The 12,266-nt window shown below is 41.9% G+C and overlaps 2 protein-coding genes across 3 annotated transcripts; one reads left to right on the top strand and one right to left on the bottom strand.

The window, feature by feature from the left end:
* The first annotated feature begins 153 nt into the window (after positions 1 to 153).
* Positions 154 to 4,259, top strand: sephs1 (selenophosphate synthetase 1). Its single transcript, XM_085913634.1, has 10 exons — positions 154 to 911; positions 1,245 to 1,362; positions 1,451 to 1,547; positions 1,636 to 1,739; positions 1,991 to 2,098; positions 2,164 to 2,318; positions 2,388 to 2,478; positions 2,561 to 2,660; positions 2,735 to 2,947; positions 3,324 to 4,259. Exons 2-10 carry the CDS (start codon positions 1,267 to 1,269, stop codon positions 3,536 to 3,538), a joined length of 1,179 nt encoding a protein of 392 aa, XP_085769760.1. The 5' UTR covers positions 154 to 911; positions 1,245 to 1,266; the 3' UTR covers positions 3,539 to 4,259.
* A 192-nt stretch (positions 4,260 to 4,451) lies between these two features.
* Positions 4,452 to 12,260, bottom strand: cpt1b (carnitine palmitoyltransferase 1B (muscle)). 2 transcript variants are annotated; one of them, XM_085913633.1, is made up of 20 exons: positions 11,863 to 12,258; positions 11,295 to 11,464; positions 10,601 to 10,753; positions 10,309 to 10,448; positions 9,964 to 10,135; positions 9,793 to 9,894; positions 9,448 to 9,585; positions 9,293 to 9,370; positions 8,598 to 8,705; positions 8,427 to 8,511; positions 7,839 to 8,034; positions 7,554 to 7,736; positions 7,224 to 7,329; positions 6,959 to 7,075; positions 6,601 to 6,765; positions 6,176 to 6,310; positions 5,819 to 5,971; positions 5,636 to 5,749; positions 5,137 to 5,229; positions 4,452 to 4,779 (listed from the first exon to the last, which is right to left on the bottom strand). In XM_085913633.1, exons 3-20 carry the CDS (start codon positions 10,739 to 10,741, stop codon positions 4,651 to 4,653), a joined length of 2,355 nt encoding a protein of 784 aa, XP_085769759.1. In that variant the 5' UTR covers positions 10,742 to 10,753; positions 11,295 to 11,464; positions 11,863 to 12,258; the 3' UTR covers positions 4,452 to 4,650. The 2 variants fall into 2 exon arrangements, with proteins under 2 accessions (XP_085769759.1, XP_085769758.1); XM_085913632.1 differs by having other exon boundaries at positions 9,793 to 10,135; positions 11,863 to 12,260.
* Positions 12,261 to 12,266: the final 6 nt, after the last annotated feature.

Below are 12,266 nucleotides of genomic sequence, written 5' to 3' on the forward strand. Positions count from 1 at the left end.
GCTGAGGGCGCCTCATTGAAGGCCCGCTGCGAGCTGCAGCCGTCCCCGCTCTTGTGTCGGGATCTGGCGCTGACTTGAAGCTGGTAAGGATCAACTGGACGCTTCAATTAAAGGGGAAATGTGAAGCGAATATAACTCAGCTTTGGTACTCAAATTGCAAAAGCGACCGTTGTAAACTCCTGCAGCGCGCGACTACGTTACCGGTGTTGCACACCGGGCGCCGATCGTACGGGGAGCACATTGACGTGGGGCACGTCGCATGGCGTTGGATAGCAAAGGGTTAATTTTTTCCACAGCCGACATTTTCGTTCGGCGCTCTAATGGCAACTTTTAAACTTTTTAATTCGTACGCTGCAAGCGTGGTCCTTTGCCCCGCCATATACGCTGCGTATTTCAAACAACAACTTATTCTATCATTGCATTGTGTGTATGTTTGCATCTCCTAGTTGAATACAGTATAGCAACACTTTGCGCACACAATGCGCACATCACTTCATGCACGGGTCGGCAGCTAACTGGAGCTAGCGCGCAAATCGAATTGTACGCTCAAACACGTCAAAATGCTTGGAATGCTTAACACGTCTCTAGTGTAAACCATACATTCTGATTTTAATTAAAAAAAAAAAAAAGGTGAACGATCACTCGAACTAACCTCATTGGTGATTTACGGTTGAAACTTGGAAGCGTTTTGCTTCTTGAACGTTCCCCACCTCAGGTCATTGGTGGCCTCCTAAACCTCACCTGGCGAGTGTGTTCAATAGCGCTGGTTTGGTTTTCTTTTTGTCATCTGGTAATGTGCTGATGGTGTTGTGCTTGAAGTTGTCCCCTCATGGCGTGCGTTGACTCCACATGTAACGCCTCTTCTCACTGGCTGACCCAGTGGTTGGAAGTAACAAAGTACACATCTTGAGGTACTGCGATGTCAATAAAGTATATGTTTGGGATAAGGGAGTTGAATCAAACAAATTAGGGATGTACCGATACCAGGTATCTTTATCAACGCTGATATCTGCCTTGAGCTTCAATATTTATTTGTCTCGCAGTTGGGATGATTTCGTACTCTTATTTAATTTCCCTAATTGAGTGAAAAACATCAATATACTTTATTTATTTGGTAGTGTTTACGTTGGCACTTGTGGCTCCAAATCACTACTGCCATTGAGAAAATGATTGGATTAAAAATGATCGGTGTTTTTAAAATGTCAGCTTCCTGGTCCTGAAGTTTAATTTGTGTGATGTGTGAGGTGGCCCTAACTATCTTCAGACATGTCGGTGAGAGAGTCCTTTAATCCCGAGAGCTACGAGCTGGACAAGAACTTCCGGCTCACACGCTTCGCAGAGCTCAAGGGAACGGGTTGCAAGGTTAGAACATTCAACATTTGAAATCATGGCATGTGCAAGTCCATACTATCTAAGAACGGCGGCTTATAAAAATGTCGGTTTGTCACAGGTACCCCAAGAGGTTTTACAGAAGCTTTTAGAGAACCTACAAGAGAACCACTACCAGGAAGATGAACAGTTCCTGGGTGCAGTCATGCCTCGATTAGGTAACGATAACACTCAGTAGCACAAGTAAAAACAACTGATGGTTAATAATAAGTCAAAGTGTACCATGAATAAAAATCTATTTTTCAGGCATCGGCATGGACACCTGCGTCATCCCACTACGACATGGAGGCCTTTCACTTGTTCAGACGACAGATTACATCTACCCTATAGTGGACGATCCCTATATGATGGTATGAATCTGCCAAATGTTTCAATTCAATCTCTAAAGCTCATTGGAGGGTAAGGCCACATTTCAAATTATGACCAGAGGACATAATAGAGGAAGAAACTCAAATGTTTCTGCTTAAGTTTACTTTTCTCTATATGGGCTTTAAATCAGTTACCCAGAAGTATTGTGCGACAAAAATGCATATCTGAAAAATATTACTCATGAGTGTAAAACTTCATTTTTACATGTGTCCTTTTTTTTCCCCCCCCAAAGGGTCGCGTGGCATGTGCAAATGTTCTCAGCGACTTGTACGCCATGGGGGTGACGGAATGCGACAACATGTTGATGCTGCTGGGCGTCAGCAACAAAATGTCAGAGAAGGTGAGAGCCCGCGTCCTGGCACACTGATGACTTTGTTGCTTATCTGTATGTCCTCTTTATTACAGGAGAGGGACAAAGTCATGCCGCTCATCATGCAAGGCTTCAAAGATGCAGCGGAGGAGGCGGGCACGTCCGTGACGGGTGGACAGACAGTGCTCAATCCCTGGGTGGTCTTGGGGGGCGTCGCTACCACTGTGTGCCAGCCCAATGAATTTATTATGTGAGTTATTTCACATCCAATTTGCTTCGATGAGGTGTGGTGATGAACATGTTGTGTGATGACCTGCAGGCCAGACAATGCAGTGCCAGGAGACGTGCTGGTCCTCACAAAGCCGCTGGGGACGCAAGTGGCCGTGGCCGTGCACCAGTGGCTCGATATCGTACGTTAGAACAAATTTACAAGCGGGTGTTTCTCAAATGAAGGTACTGAACACCCGTGGCCTGCGTCGTTCTCTCTTACAGCCCGAGAAGTGGAATAAGATCAAGTTGGTAGTTACGCAGGAAGACGTCGAGCTGGCCTACCACGAAGCAATGATGAACATGGCTCGTCTCAATAGGACAGGTAAGAAATGGAGTTTCGTCTAGGCTATCATCGCGTTGTCCGTGATCCTACAATCCATACTTCCATCTATCTAGCTGCCAGCCTCATGCACACGTTCAACGCACACGCCGCCACCGACATCACGGGCTTCGGCATTCTGGGCCACGCCCAGACGCTGGCCAAGCAACAGCGGAGCGAAGTGTCCTTTGTTATCCACAACCTTCCCGTGCTCGCCAAGATGGCCGCCGTGTCCAAGGCGTGTGGCAACATGTTCGGTCTCATGCACGGCACCTGCCCAGAGACGTCAGGTATTATGCCGGCCTTATTACTTTTTGCAATTATTTCACACCTTATTACTTATTGCAATTGCAATTATTTCACAGTATCAGTTTAAGCCTATTGTCATGTTGAATTAAAAAAAAAAAAAAAAATTTGAGATTCAAATGAAACTTTTTCTGTATTTTTGTAAACAATGTTCTTAAAAGTTAGAAAAAAACATTTGATTTCTTTTCACTTTATGGGTCAATTTGATTAACCTTAGGTAAAAGCATCGATTCCAGCAAAATACAATGATCATAAAATGTAATTTCTTGACTCAGAAAACTGGATTTAGGGCAATATGTGTTGTAATACTATTTATAAAAAATGTAAAATCTCAAGTTATTTAATTTCATGGAATTGCAGGGGGGCTGCTCATCTGTCTGCCGCGTGAGCAAGCGGCACGTTTCTGCGCTGAGATCAAGTCACCCAAGTATGGTGAGGGCCACCAGGCGTGGATCATAGGCATCGTAGAGAAGGGCAACCGCACAGCGCGCATCATCGACAAGCCGCGGATCATCGAGGTGGCGCCGCAGGCTGCCGCACAGAGCGTCAACCCAACGCCCGGTGCTACGTCCTAACCCCCCCCCCCCAAAGGGCCCTCATCATCATCATCATGATCTTCCTCCTGATCTTCCTCCTGCTGCATTTGACGATGATTTTGTTTTCAAACACAAGCAACAACAGAAACATGTTAAGAGTGTCCACTCGTTTGACTACTGGCTGGTGTGTATGTGACAAACGGCTTCATCCAGTGGCTCAGAGTGGCATTACAATCCCCATGGACTCCAAATGTAATAATTGGTCATTCGTTTGCCTTTTGTGTGGCTTTTTTTCTGTATTCTGAAGGTGAGAGAAGACAACAGATCCTCACTGCTGATGGATGATTAGTCACGGATCCTGGTTTCTCAGAACTTTCTCTCATCCAACAAGAAGGTCCGTGTCTTGTCGTTTGGTTGGTTTTGTTTGTCCACTCATGTACAGTTATGAAGTTCTTTGCTGTATTGATGCCTTGAAAGGAACTGTTAGAATGTGTTTTTTTTAATTCAGTTGACTTTTTGTATTGACCCCCACCAGAATAAACACTCAAAATACTATGATTTGTTGTGTCCCTCCACGCATCATGATGACATCAGTGAAGTCTTGTTGAAATTGACATGGTGTCACATCACGTCAGTATCAACAAGTATTGAATCGTGTAGAGATTCCCAGTGTGATATGTACATGAATGCTCCCTCTAACGGTAAAAAAAGAATCACTGGCCAAGTTGAGTTCTGTTAACCTTTTTAGCACATTTGCATTTGAAAAACTTTGTTTTAAAACTTATTTTAATAAAATTTGAATTTAAACAATTGTGTAATTTTTGTAATTTATTTAAATATAGTTTTGATTCCATTTCCATATGGAAATCTTTGTCATTCTGAGGGTTTCTAATATTTTGATCTACCTCCACTTGAAAAAAAAAAAAGTGTATTCAAAACAGGAAAGTAAATATAAAATCAGTGTGGATGCTTTATTTACAAGGTTTCAATTCACAAAGACGCTATATACAGAGCAATAACTTACAGGAGCATCCATGATGATGATTGGGTGTGTGTGTGGGTGTGTGTGTGTGACATCATCGCAACTGCATCAACGGTTGCATAGACACACACACACACTTAAATACAGTATGCACACATACACAGGTCTGCTACATGTGCTTCTTGCCGTTGTTGAGCTGCATCCTAGACTTGTCTGTCATCGTCTTGTTTATGGGATGGAAAAGCGTTTGGATGTCCATCATGGCTTTGCTGATGTGTTGACCGAACCTGTGGGAGTCCTGCATGGATCACATGAGGAGCCACAGATGAGAAATTAACACAAATGGGAGGACTGGTGTGGCAACAGGACAGGCAAATCTAAGAAAAAATAATGGCACTACTTTGGGCAGTGCAAGGACAAGTTTTAGTAATACCGTGCATGCAGGTGGCTAGGAATGTGGGAAAGATTAGTCTGTAGTTATGTTACTGTATTTAGGCATCGGTCAGTACATCTAATTTTTTTTACCAGTCTTTTCTTACACAAATATTTATACTTTCACTTGAGTACAGAGTAAGACGAGTCTTGCTACCTAGAATGAAACATTGGTAAGAAAGCCTGTTAGTTAAAGTGTGCATGAGGTCAGATAAATGTTCACCGTGTCAGGGCTTGAGAACTTGGAGGAGATGTGGAATGTGATGAGGTTTTCTCCAACAATGATGTAAGACACGCCGTAACCGTCATCGGCCACCTGTAAAATTATCAGGCAATATTTTTTAAATTAATTTAATTCATCCCAAATTTAAAATGGATACGATCACAAGTTATATTGCATGATTTCATTTTTTATTAAGTATATAAAATTATATATATAATGCTGCAGAAAATGATCACTTGAAGTACTTCAATGAAACTACATTAAACTATATGCTTAAAATGAAATGTTTCCTTGAGTATTTTAACTTCTATAAAATTTCGTGGGGAAGGAATCAGAGTCATAACAAAAACGGTAAGACTTTTGTATTTTGTTACGATTGATTTCCTCTCATCCCGTGTGTTACTTATTTCTTCTATGGGAAAATTTGTCATCTATTTGTGGAGAGGTCACAATGTTTTATTGATCCCCGGGATAAACCATAACCAAGGATTTCACTCACAGGGCCGAATCCGCCTCCAGCCCCGACATATTCCGGGAACTTATTGATATCCACCAAGTTGAGCTGCTGCTGGGGAGTCTGACTGGTGGACAACTTCCACGGTTCCGATAGAACCTGCAAGCAAACCATCACGTGGAGCACGTAACGACGTTAGCGCGCCGCGGGAATGTGCCGCATTCTCACCTGGTTTAGGAACGGTGAATCCAAGCCCAGATACTTGGACACAATGTAGAGACAGAAAAGGTGTCGGTCAATGCCGGAACCGGTCATGGCCAGACGGTACATGTTCTGATGCTTGTCGGCCGCTTTCCGAAACAGCGCCAGCCTCTGCGTGTTCTGTCACAGGGATAAGGAGACAAAGACACACAAATACATACACACTTTGTAACCATATTGGATTTTTTTTTTTATGATGACTTTGATTTGGAAATAGTTTCATTTAAAATGTTTATGACACAAATAAATGTCATATCGTCATGCACTGCTTGTGATAACACGACTTTAACATGGACTTTCTCGCTCTTGATTTGTCCTCCTTACGGTTATCTGTCGGTCCTCCATTGCTCTGACGAAAGCGACAGCCTCAGAGGTGCACGAACGCACCGTCTCCGTGCGGCCGTCTCTGAACATGCGCGTCATGGAAGACTCGTATGTCAAGCGGAACTCTCCCTGGTCCTGGTGGACACAATCATAAGATAAGATAAGAAGAAGAAGATAAGATCAAAAAGACAATCCAGAAATACTTATGCTGAAAATCTGAAGCCAAACCAAAATGCTGCTGACTTAATTCTGAAAGGTATTATTTGAAGAATGCAAAAAAAACATCTCCTAAGGTGAATATGTTGATAAATGGATGGAGATATGTGAAAAGAGCAGAAATTAGTCACATATTATCAAGTTTTTTGTATCAATGCTTTTCTGTCTTCACTCACTAATGTTCTTATTATTAATGAGATGCCGCATACCCTGAACTGTGCTAGCTGCAAGGCCAGCTGAATGAAAGCGTCCGGGCTGGTCCGGCACTTTTTAATCAGGCCTTTGCCAAATGCACCAAAGACGTAGGCGAAGAAATCCACATCATCCGCTATCTTTTTAGCAGACAGGTAGGACGTCTCGATCACATTTTGACACTACACAAACAAAGGACAGGCACATTAGATGTTTTTTCTATGACAAAATCCAGAAGGACCTGGCCCCACTCTGCCCAGGTCTTTAGCTGGACTAAGGGATGTAACATTACATATTAGCATCAAGTTAGCGTACTTTTCAGATTTGTAGCCGAAGATAGCTGTAATAGAGAGCACAGTGACACTGGTAACGTACCTCCTTTGGAATGATCCACTGGAGTCGTGTGGGATAAGGGAGGCCTTGGTTTACGTCTCCTTTGCAGTGGCCCTCCTTTGTGTAGCCCAGCTGGAAGCAGTCCGTGGCAATGACGTACTACACACACACACACACACACACACACACACACACACACACACACACACACACACACACACACACACACACACACACACACACACGTGTCTTGTACAAATAAACAGACAACATTAAAATGATCTGTGCTCAGGGGAGGGTGAATTACCTCCCACATGTGTCCCACGATAGGCGCGTCGGCCCACGAATGTTCTGCATTTATTCCCATTTTGCCATTGGGGTAAGCTATGAGGGTGAAAGATTTGTCAAACCACCTAAAAGAAAAGAAGGATGATGTTTGATGATCATTTTATTAGGCTTACCCGCATAATTTAAGGGTTGCTCAGAATTTCCAAATGGTATCGAAATGAATTTCATGTTTTCATTTTAATATTTATTTTGTTATACTTTGTGTTCAATTTTGTGGGGGATTAGGACTGTGGAATTGTTCTTTTTAAAAAACAAAAAACAAAAAAAACTCCAGTGGTCAGGCTTTTACCTGTCGTAACACTTTCCGTGCAGCAGAGATTTGGCATAGCGGTCCAGAGAGTTGCTGGCAGCGTCGTAACCCTGAGACTCGTCATCCAATGCCAGAAAGAAGGCTGCCGACTCCACCGCGTCCAAGGACGCTTTGTTCACTCCTTGGCTGAAGTATTTCATCCGAGCCTGAGCCCACGAAACCCTAGCGAGGTTAAAGACACGTCGAGCCTTCAATCCACCTCGTATTATAACCACTATCACGTCGCAACTGTTGATACAAATATGAACGTTTGGAAATGTTCACCTGTTTCCAGCAGTCAACGCGGCTAGTTTGAGCTCACCAGGCTGGGGCTCGGATGTATCATTAAGGATCCTGCTAAATTGAGTCTCCAGCTCGCTGGGTAAGAGGTGACGTCCCCCCATGTACAGCCACACTTGGAAGAAGCGACCCTTGTGGTACACCACCACGTGCTTCCTGTCACTCAGGTGCTGCACAAAATCTTCAAATTGCAAGATAACAGCTTGTATTTGAAGTTATTGATAGGCTGACTGAGAAATTTCACAAGAACTTTGTATGAATATGTATTAACACTAAACCACAATTTGTAAGGACATAAATACATATTTAAATAAATGCATATTTGGTGGATTTCATTAAAAGGTATGGTTTTCACTTCTTATGATTGTTCCATAAATGTTTTTACTGTGGCTGAGTAAATTCTGCCAAATTGACCCAAAAAATTCACATATAACATCTCCCATGTCAATTAGAAACTTATAGTAGAGTGCTGCAATAAGATAGCTCCAAAGCACTACTTTTATTTTAGGCATGGCTTTCAGATAGGTATTTGAGCAAACAACAAACAACAAAAGTGCAATTCACTGTACGTACCTGTTTCGATGCCCGGTATGCGAGTTGTGTTGAACATCCTCTCCATCTGAGCGGAGCACATGGGAACCGTTCCCAGAGCCCTCAGCTGAGTGACAAAAGAGAGAAAAAAAGAGTTACAGTGGTTCCAGTCAAATGGTATGTCATTGTGTATGGAGCATGTTGGACCATTACCGGCGCATGTTCCCCACGCTCCAGTTTGCGTCTGTACTGCAGCATGGCGTGCACCACGTTGCCCGCACGCGCTGCCTGCCGGTGAGTTGGCGTCACATGCAGAAGGTCCTTTGCAAAACAATAGTCAAGTCAAGTCAAGTTTATTTGTATAGCCCTAAATCACAAGCAGTCTCAAAAAACAAACATTTCAATAATGGTGACACAATACCATAAGTAACAAAGAAAAACTAAGCGATGACTTGATGAGGAAATTAAATGAATGAAATGTGAGTAGTAGGTAACCCTTTGAAACATAAATCAACAAAATAAATACAAATTAACCAAAATATATCTGTTTTTTTAATTTCATTAGTTGTTTGACTAATTTATACATGCAAAGCTTTTTTGAAAAGTTAAATACAAAACAAAATAATACAACTTAACACAAATTGGAATATGATAAAATATATTAAAAGAAAATTTAATAATGGAATATAATTAACTTTTTACAGTTATCCAAATAAGATAATCAGAAAGAAAATATACAATATGACATTGTGTAAAACAAAACAAAACAAACACAACATACTACAATATATTGAAATAAAATTAAAACCAAAAAAATAGCACAAGAGTTTTTAGAGTTAGCACAATAATCAAATTGAGTTAAACAAATAAGCTCATCTTTAGTACTGTTGGCAAAACAATGATCTTACCATGACGTAGAAGTTACTGTTGACCATAATTGGGCTTCTGCCTCTCAGGTAGATGTACTCCTCCCACCAGTCACTTACCTACAGGCAGAGTGACATGCAAAAGTTGTAGAACTATTAACGGCATCTTTTGTGACTCCTTACTGTAGCATACTCACATAATTGGAGGCCCACCAAGACTTGAGGATCAAGTATCTTTGCAGCTGGGCAGCCTCTGACTCTTTAAAGTCATTGGCCAAAATCTTCATTTCCTCATATTGCTCATCATCCAAAAGAGGACGCACCGACTCCAGGTACTGCACACAAAGCAACTTTCTTGTCATAACTGGACAGGAAAAAACCTCTAAAAACAATTTAAAGAAAGTAGCAATCCCCATCCACCCAATCAGTACATTGAAATCACATAGCAAACAAAAATCAGCACAGTCAAAGGATGGCAACTTTGCTCTTGTAAAATGACAAGTGGTTTTGATAAATTGCACAATTTCCCTTCGAGTACCTACCCTGCGGATCGTGTCTTCCACCTTGGGTACGGGTAATCGGGGTAAGGACGCCTGAAAGCTGTAAAGAAGTGGTCTGCGTCCTGAAAACATCTTCACCAGGTTCTGGAAACAAACGAACAATTCCGTATCTGTATTTTCAAAGTCAGAGCAATGAAGATACATTTCACATACCAGCCACACTTGAGTGGATGTGCTCATCTTTCCGTGGGATTCAAAGATCCAGCCGTGGTAGGAGAGGAGAGCTTTGAGGGTGTATCTGAGCAGGTAGATGAGGAAGAGCCACACGGCACTGGCGAACACCACGGCGCTCAGCACCGCGCCCGTCTGCACTGATAGATATCCTCTACTCACAAAAGTCACAAAACTGCACCAGTTACACTTTCCTCACATAAACACAGTCATTCAAACACATAAATTGGGTGCTCAATGGCCACATTATTAGGTACACCCATACTATTTATTGTGTAAGGTGAATCTATTCAAGTGTCCATTGGAAGTACGGAAATGGTTTCTAACCTGAGCGGCATGTTTTCCTGGATGGAGTTTATAATTCCCAGCGAGAAGTCCAGGCCCGTGTATAAGCTACTAATCATGACGATAACCACAATCAGCCAACTGGACGGACTGGCCGGATACAGGCCAGCCAAGATGCCATTCTGAACAACAAAGACATATCTTCATTTCCACACGTATACATATGCCAAGTAGAAATACTACATTACTGTGCTTAATCTTATTTCTTTAAAGGGGAAGCTCCATGTGGCTTCACTTTTCCCACCTCTGGTATGTGTATGTTAAAAAGAAGCACCTTGAACCGTATGGCTTTCTTCTTCCATGCCGTCAGACCAGCCTGGCAGATGTTGGTGATAACTTCCTGGCTCAGTTTGAGGTCCACGCCATCCGGACGCACGGTGAACTGGAAGCCCACCGCCTGATGGGCTTCAGCCATCGCTCCTAATCACTGTCAGTCATACAATTAATTCATCAGTATTGCAGTGCATATTCAGAGAGATTTTAATATTCAGCCCCTCTCAAGCAGCTAAATAAGAGCTATTTTAGGGGGAAAAATATAAATACATACACATATCAATATCTATAGATCTATATATATACTATATGTATACTATATATATGTATACTATTTATATATACACACACGAATGACTGAATGACCCCGATGTCCTCTCGGCATAGCAACACATATTTCCCGTTCTGAGAGCACACACGTGGCCCAACAATAATATTGACGTCGACAGGAGAGCATGACAGGCTCAGATGACAGCGTGAAGACTTTTTCCACGTCACGCGACTGCAGTCCCACAAGTGGGTGAAAGTTCAACGGACAGATATGGCAGAACGCTTCAGGCGGCAGGCCGCGGAAACACACGCACGGTTATGATGTATTGAGCTATAGCCAGTTAATCTTCCACTTGCTGGTTATGATAGTAGACAAATGTGGTATAAATATATAAAATGACATAAGAAAAGCAGTTTCAATTTACCTTGGATTGACAGTGAGGAAGTAGAAAGGCAGTGGTGAGTTTTTGCAATGAAGCACTCTGTCCCCTCTGCGACTCAGCTTTGTGCCCTCCAAGGGCTTCTTCACTCAGGTGGCAACTCCCAACTGCACTCTCCCACTTAAGTCCAACAGAGCTCGATCTCGCTCCCCCCTCTGTGGCATGTAACAGGACACCAAGTCAGAGACGATCACCTCCCATGCGTGCGTGTACACCAAAGCTGTAGCTTGCTTCACACAATCCTAAATATCATTCATCGATTTAACCAAATATGAAAGGGAGAAAGGCCATTATAAATATACAAGTAAATGAGTAGAAATACAGGAAGAAAAAAGTGAAAACCACATTTTGAGAAAAGGGCCTTATTACAAAATGAATCGATAGGCTATGGGAGAAAAAACAGCTTTCCTGGACCACTTATCAAGACATTGAAGAGGCCTTATGTGAAAAGAATGGGTTTTTTTTTATTAGCATTTATTGCTAAATAACATTGCATAGAATTGTTTTATAAACAATATATAATGAATAATAATATCAATAAGGCTGCGCTCACCCCTGGTTTGTTTGTTTTGCTTGTGACTTGGCAGGAAGTCACTGTGATGACAATTAAAAATAAAAACACACACAGCAAACAAATTTAGGATGACATCACATTTTGTCGGACAAGTTACAACCTTTATGATGCTCAAAGGACCACTTGACATAGTGACTTTCCACCACAAGCAGCATTTTTATAAAACAATTTATATTGTTTTGTTTTCAATAATAAATGGTCATAAATTATTACGCAATGCCATTGAGTTTAGTACACATTACATATATGATTATATGTCATATAACTTGCTGTTTTTGACACAATCCCGTTACAGATATTCAGGCAACCTTAATATAGTATATGGATTTTAAAAACAATGTTGAAGAAATACTTGTTTCTATACATAATACGCATGGAGAGGA

This window comes from Syngnathus leptorhynchus, chromosome 6, assembly GCF_054491065.1.
Source record: "Syngnathus leptorhynchus isolate UIUO chromosome 6, UIUO_Slep, whole genome shotgun sequence".
Classification (NCBI taxonomy): domain Eukaryota; kingdom Metazoa; phylum Chordata; class Actinopteri; order Syngnathiformes; family Syngnathidae; genus Syngnathus; species Syngnathus leptorhynchus.

Coding starts and splice junctions, on each gene's coding strand:
- sephs1 (XM_085913634.1), top strand. CDS start 1,267: ATGTCGGTGAGAGAGTCCTTTAATCCCGAGAGCTACGAGCTGGACAAG. Junction 2,479..2,560: donor TGCACCAGTGGCTCGATATC/GTACGTTAGAAC, acceptor TCTCTCTTACAG/CCCGAGAAGTGGAATAAGAT. Junction 2,661..2,734: donor GGCTCGTCTCAATAGGACAG/GTAAGAAATGGA, acceptor CCATCTATCTAG/CTGCCAGCCTCATGCACACG.
- cpt1b (XM_085913632.1), bottom strand. CDS start 10,741: ATGGCTGAAGCCCATCAGGCGGTGGGCTTCCAGTTCACCGTGCGTCCG. Junction 9,371..9,447: donor CTTGGTGGGCCTCCAATTAT/GTGAGTATGCTA, acceptor CTCTGCCTGTAG/GTAAGTGACTGGTGGGAGGA. Junction 7,076..7,223: donor TCGTGGGACACATGTGGGAG/GTAATTCACCCT, acceptor GTGTGTGTGTAG/TACGTCATTGCCACGGACTG.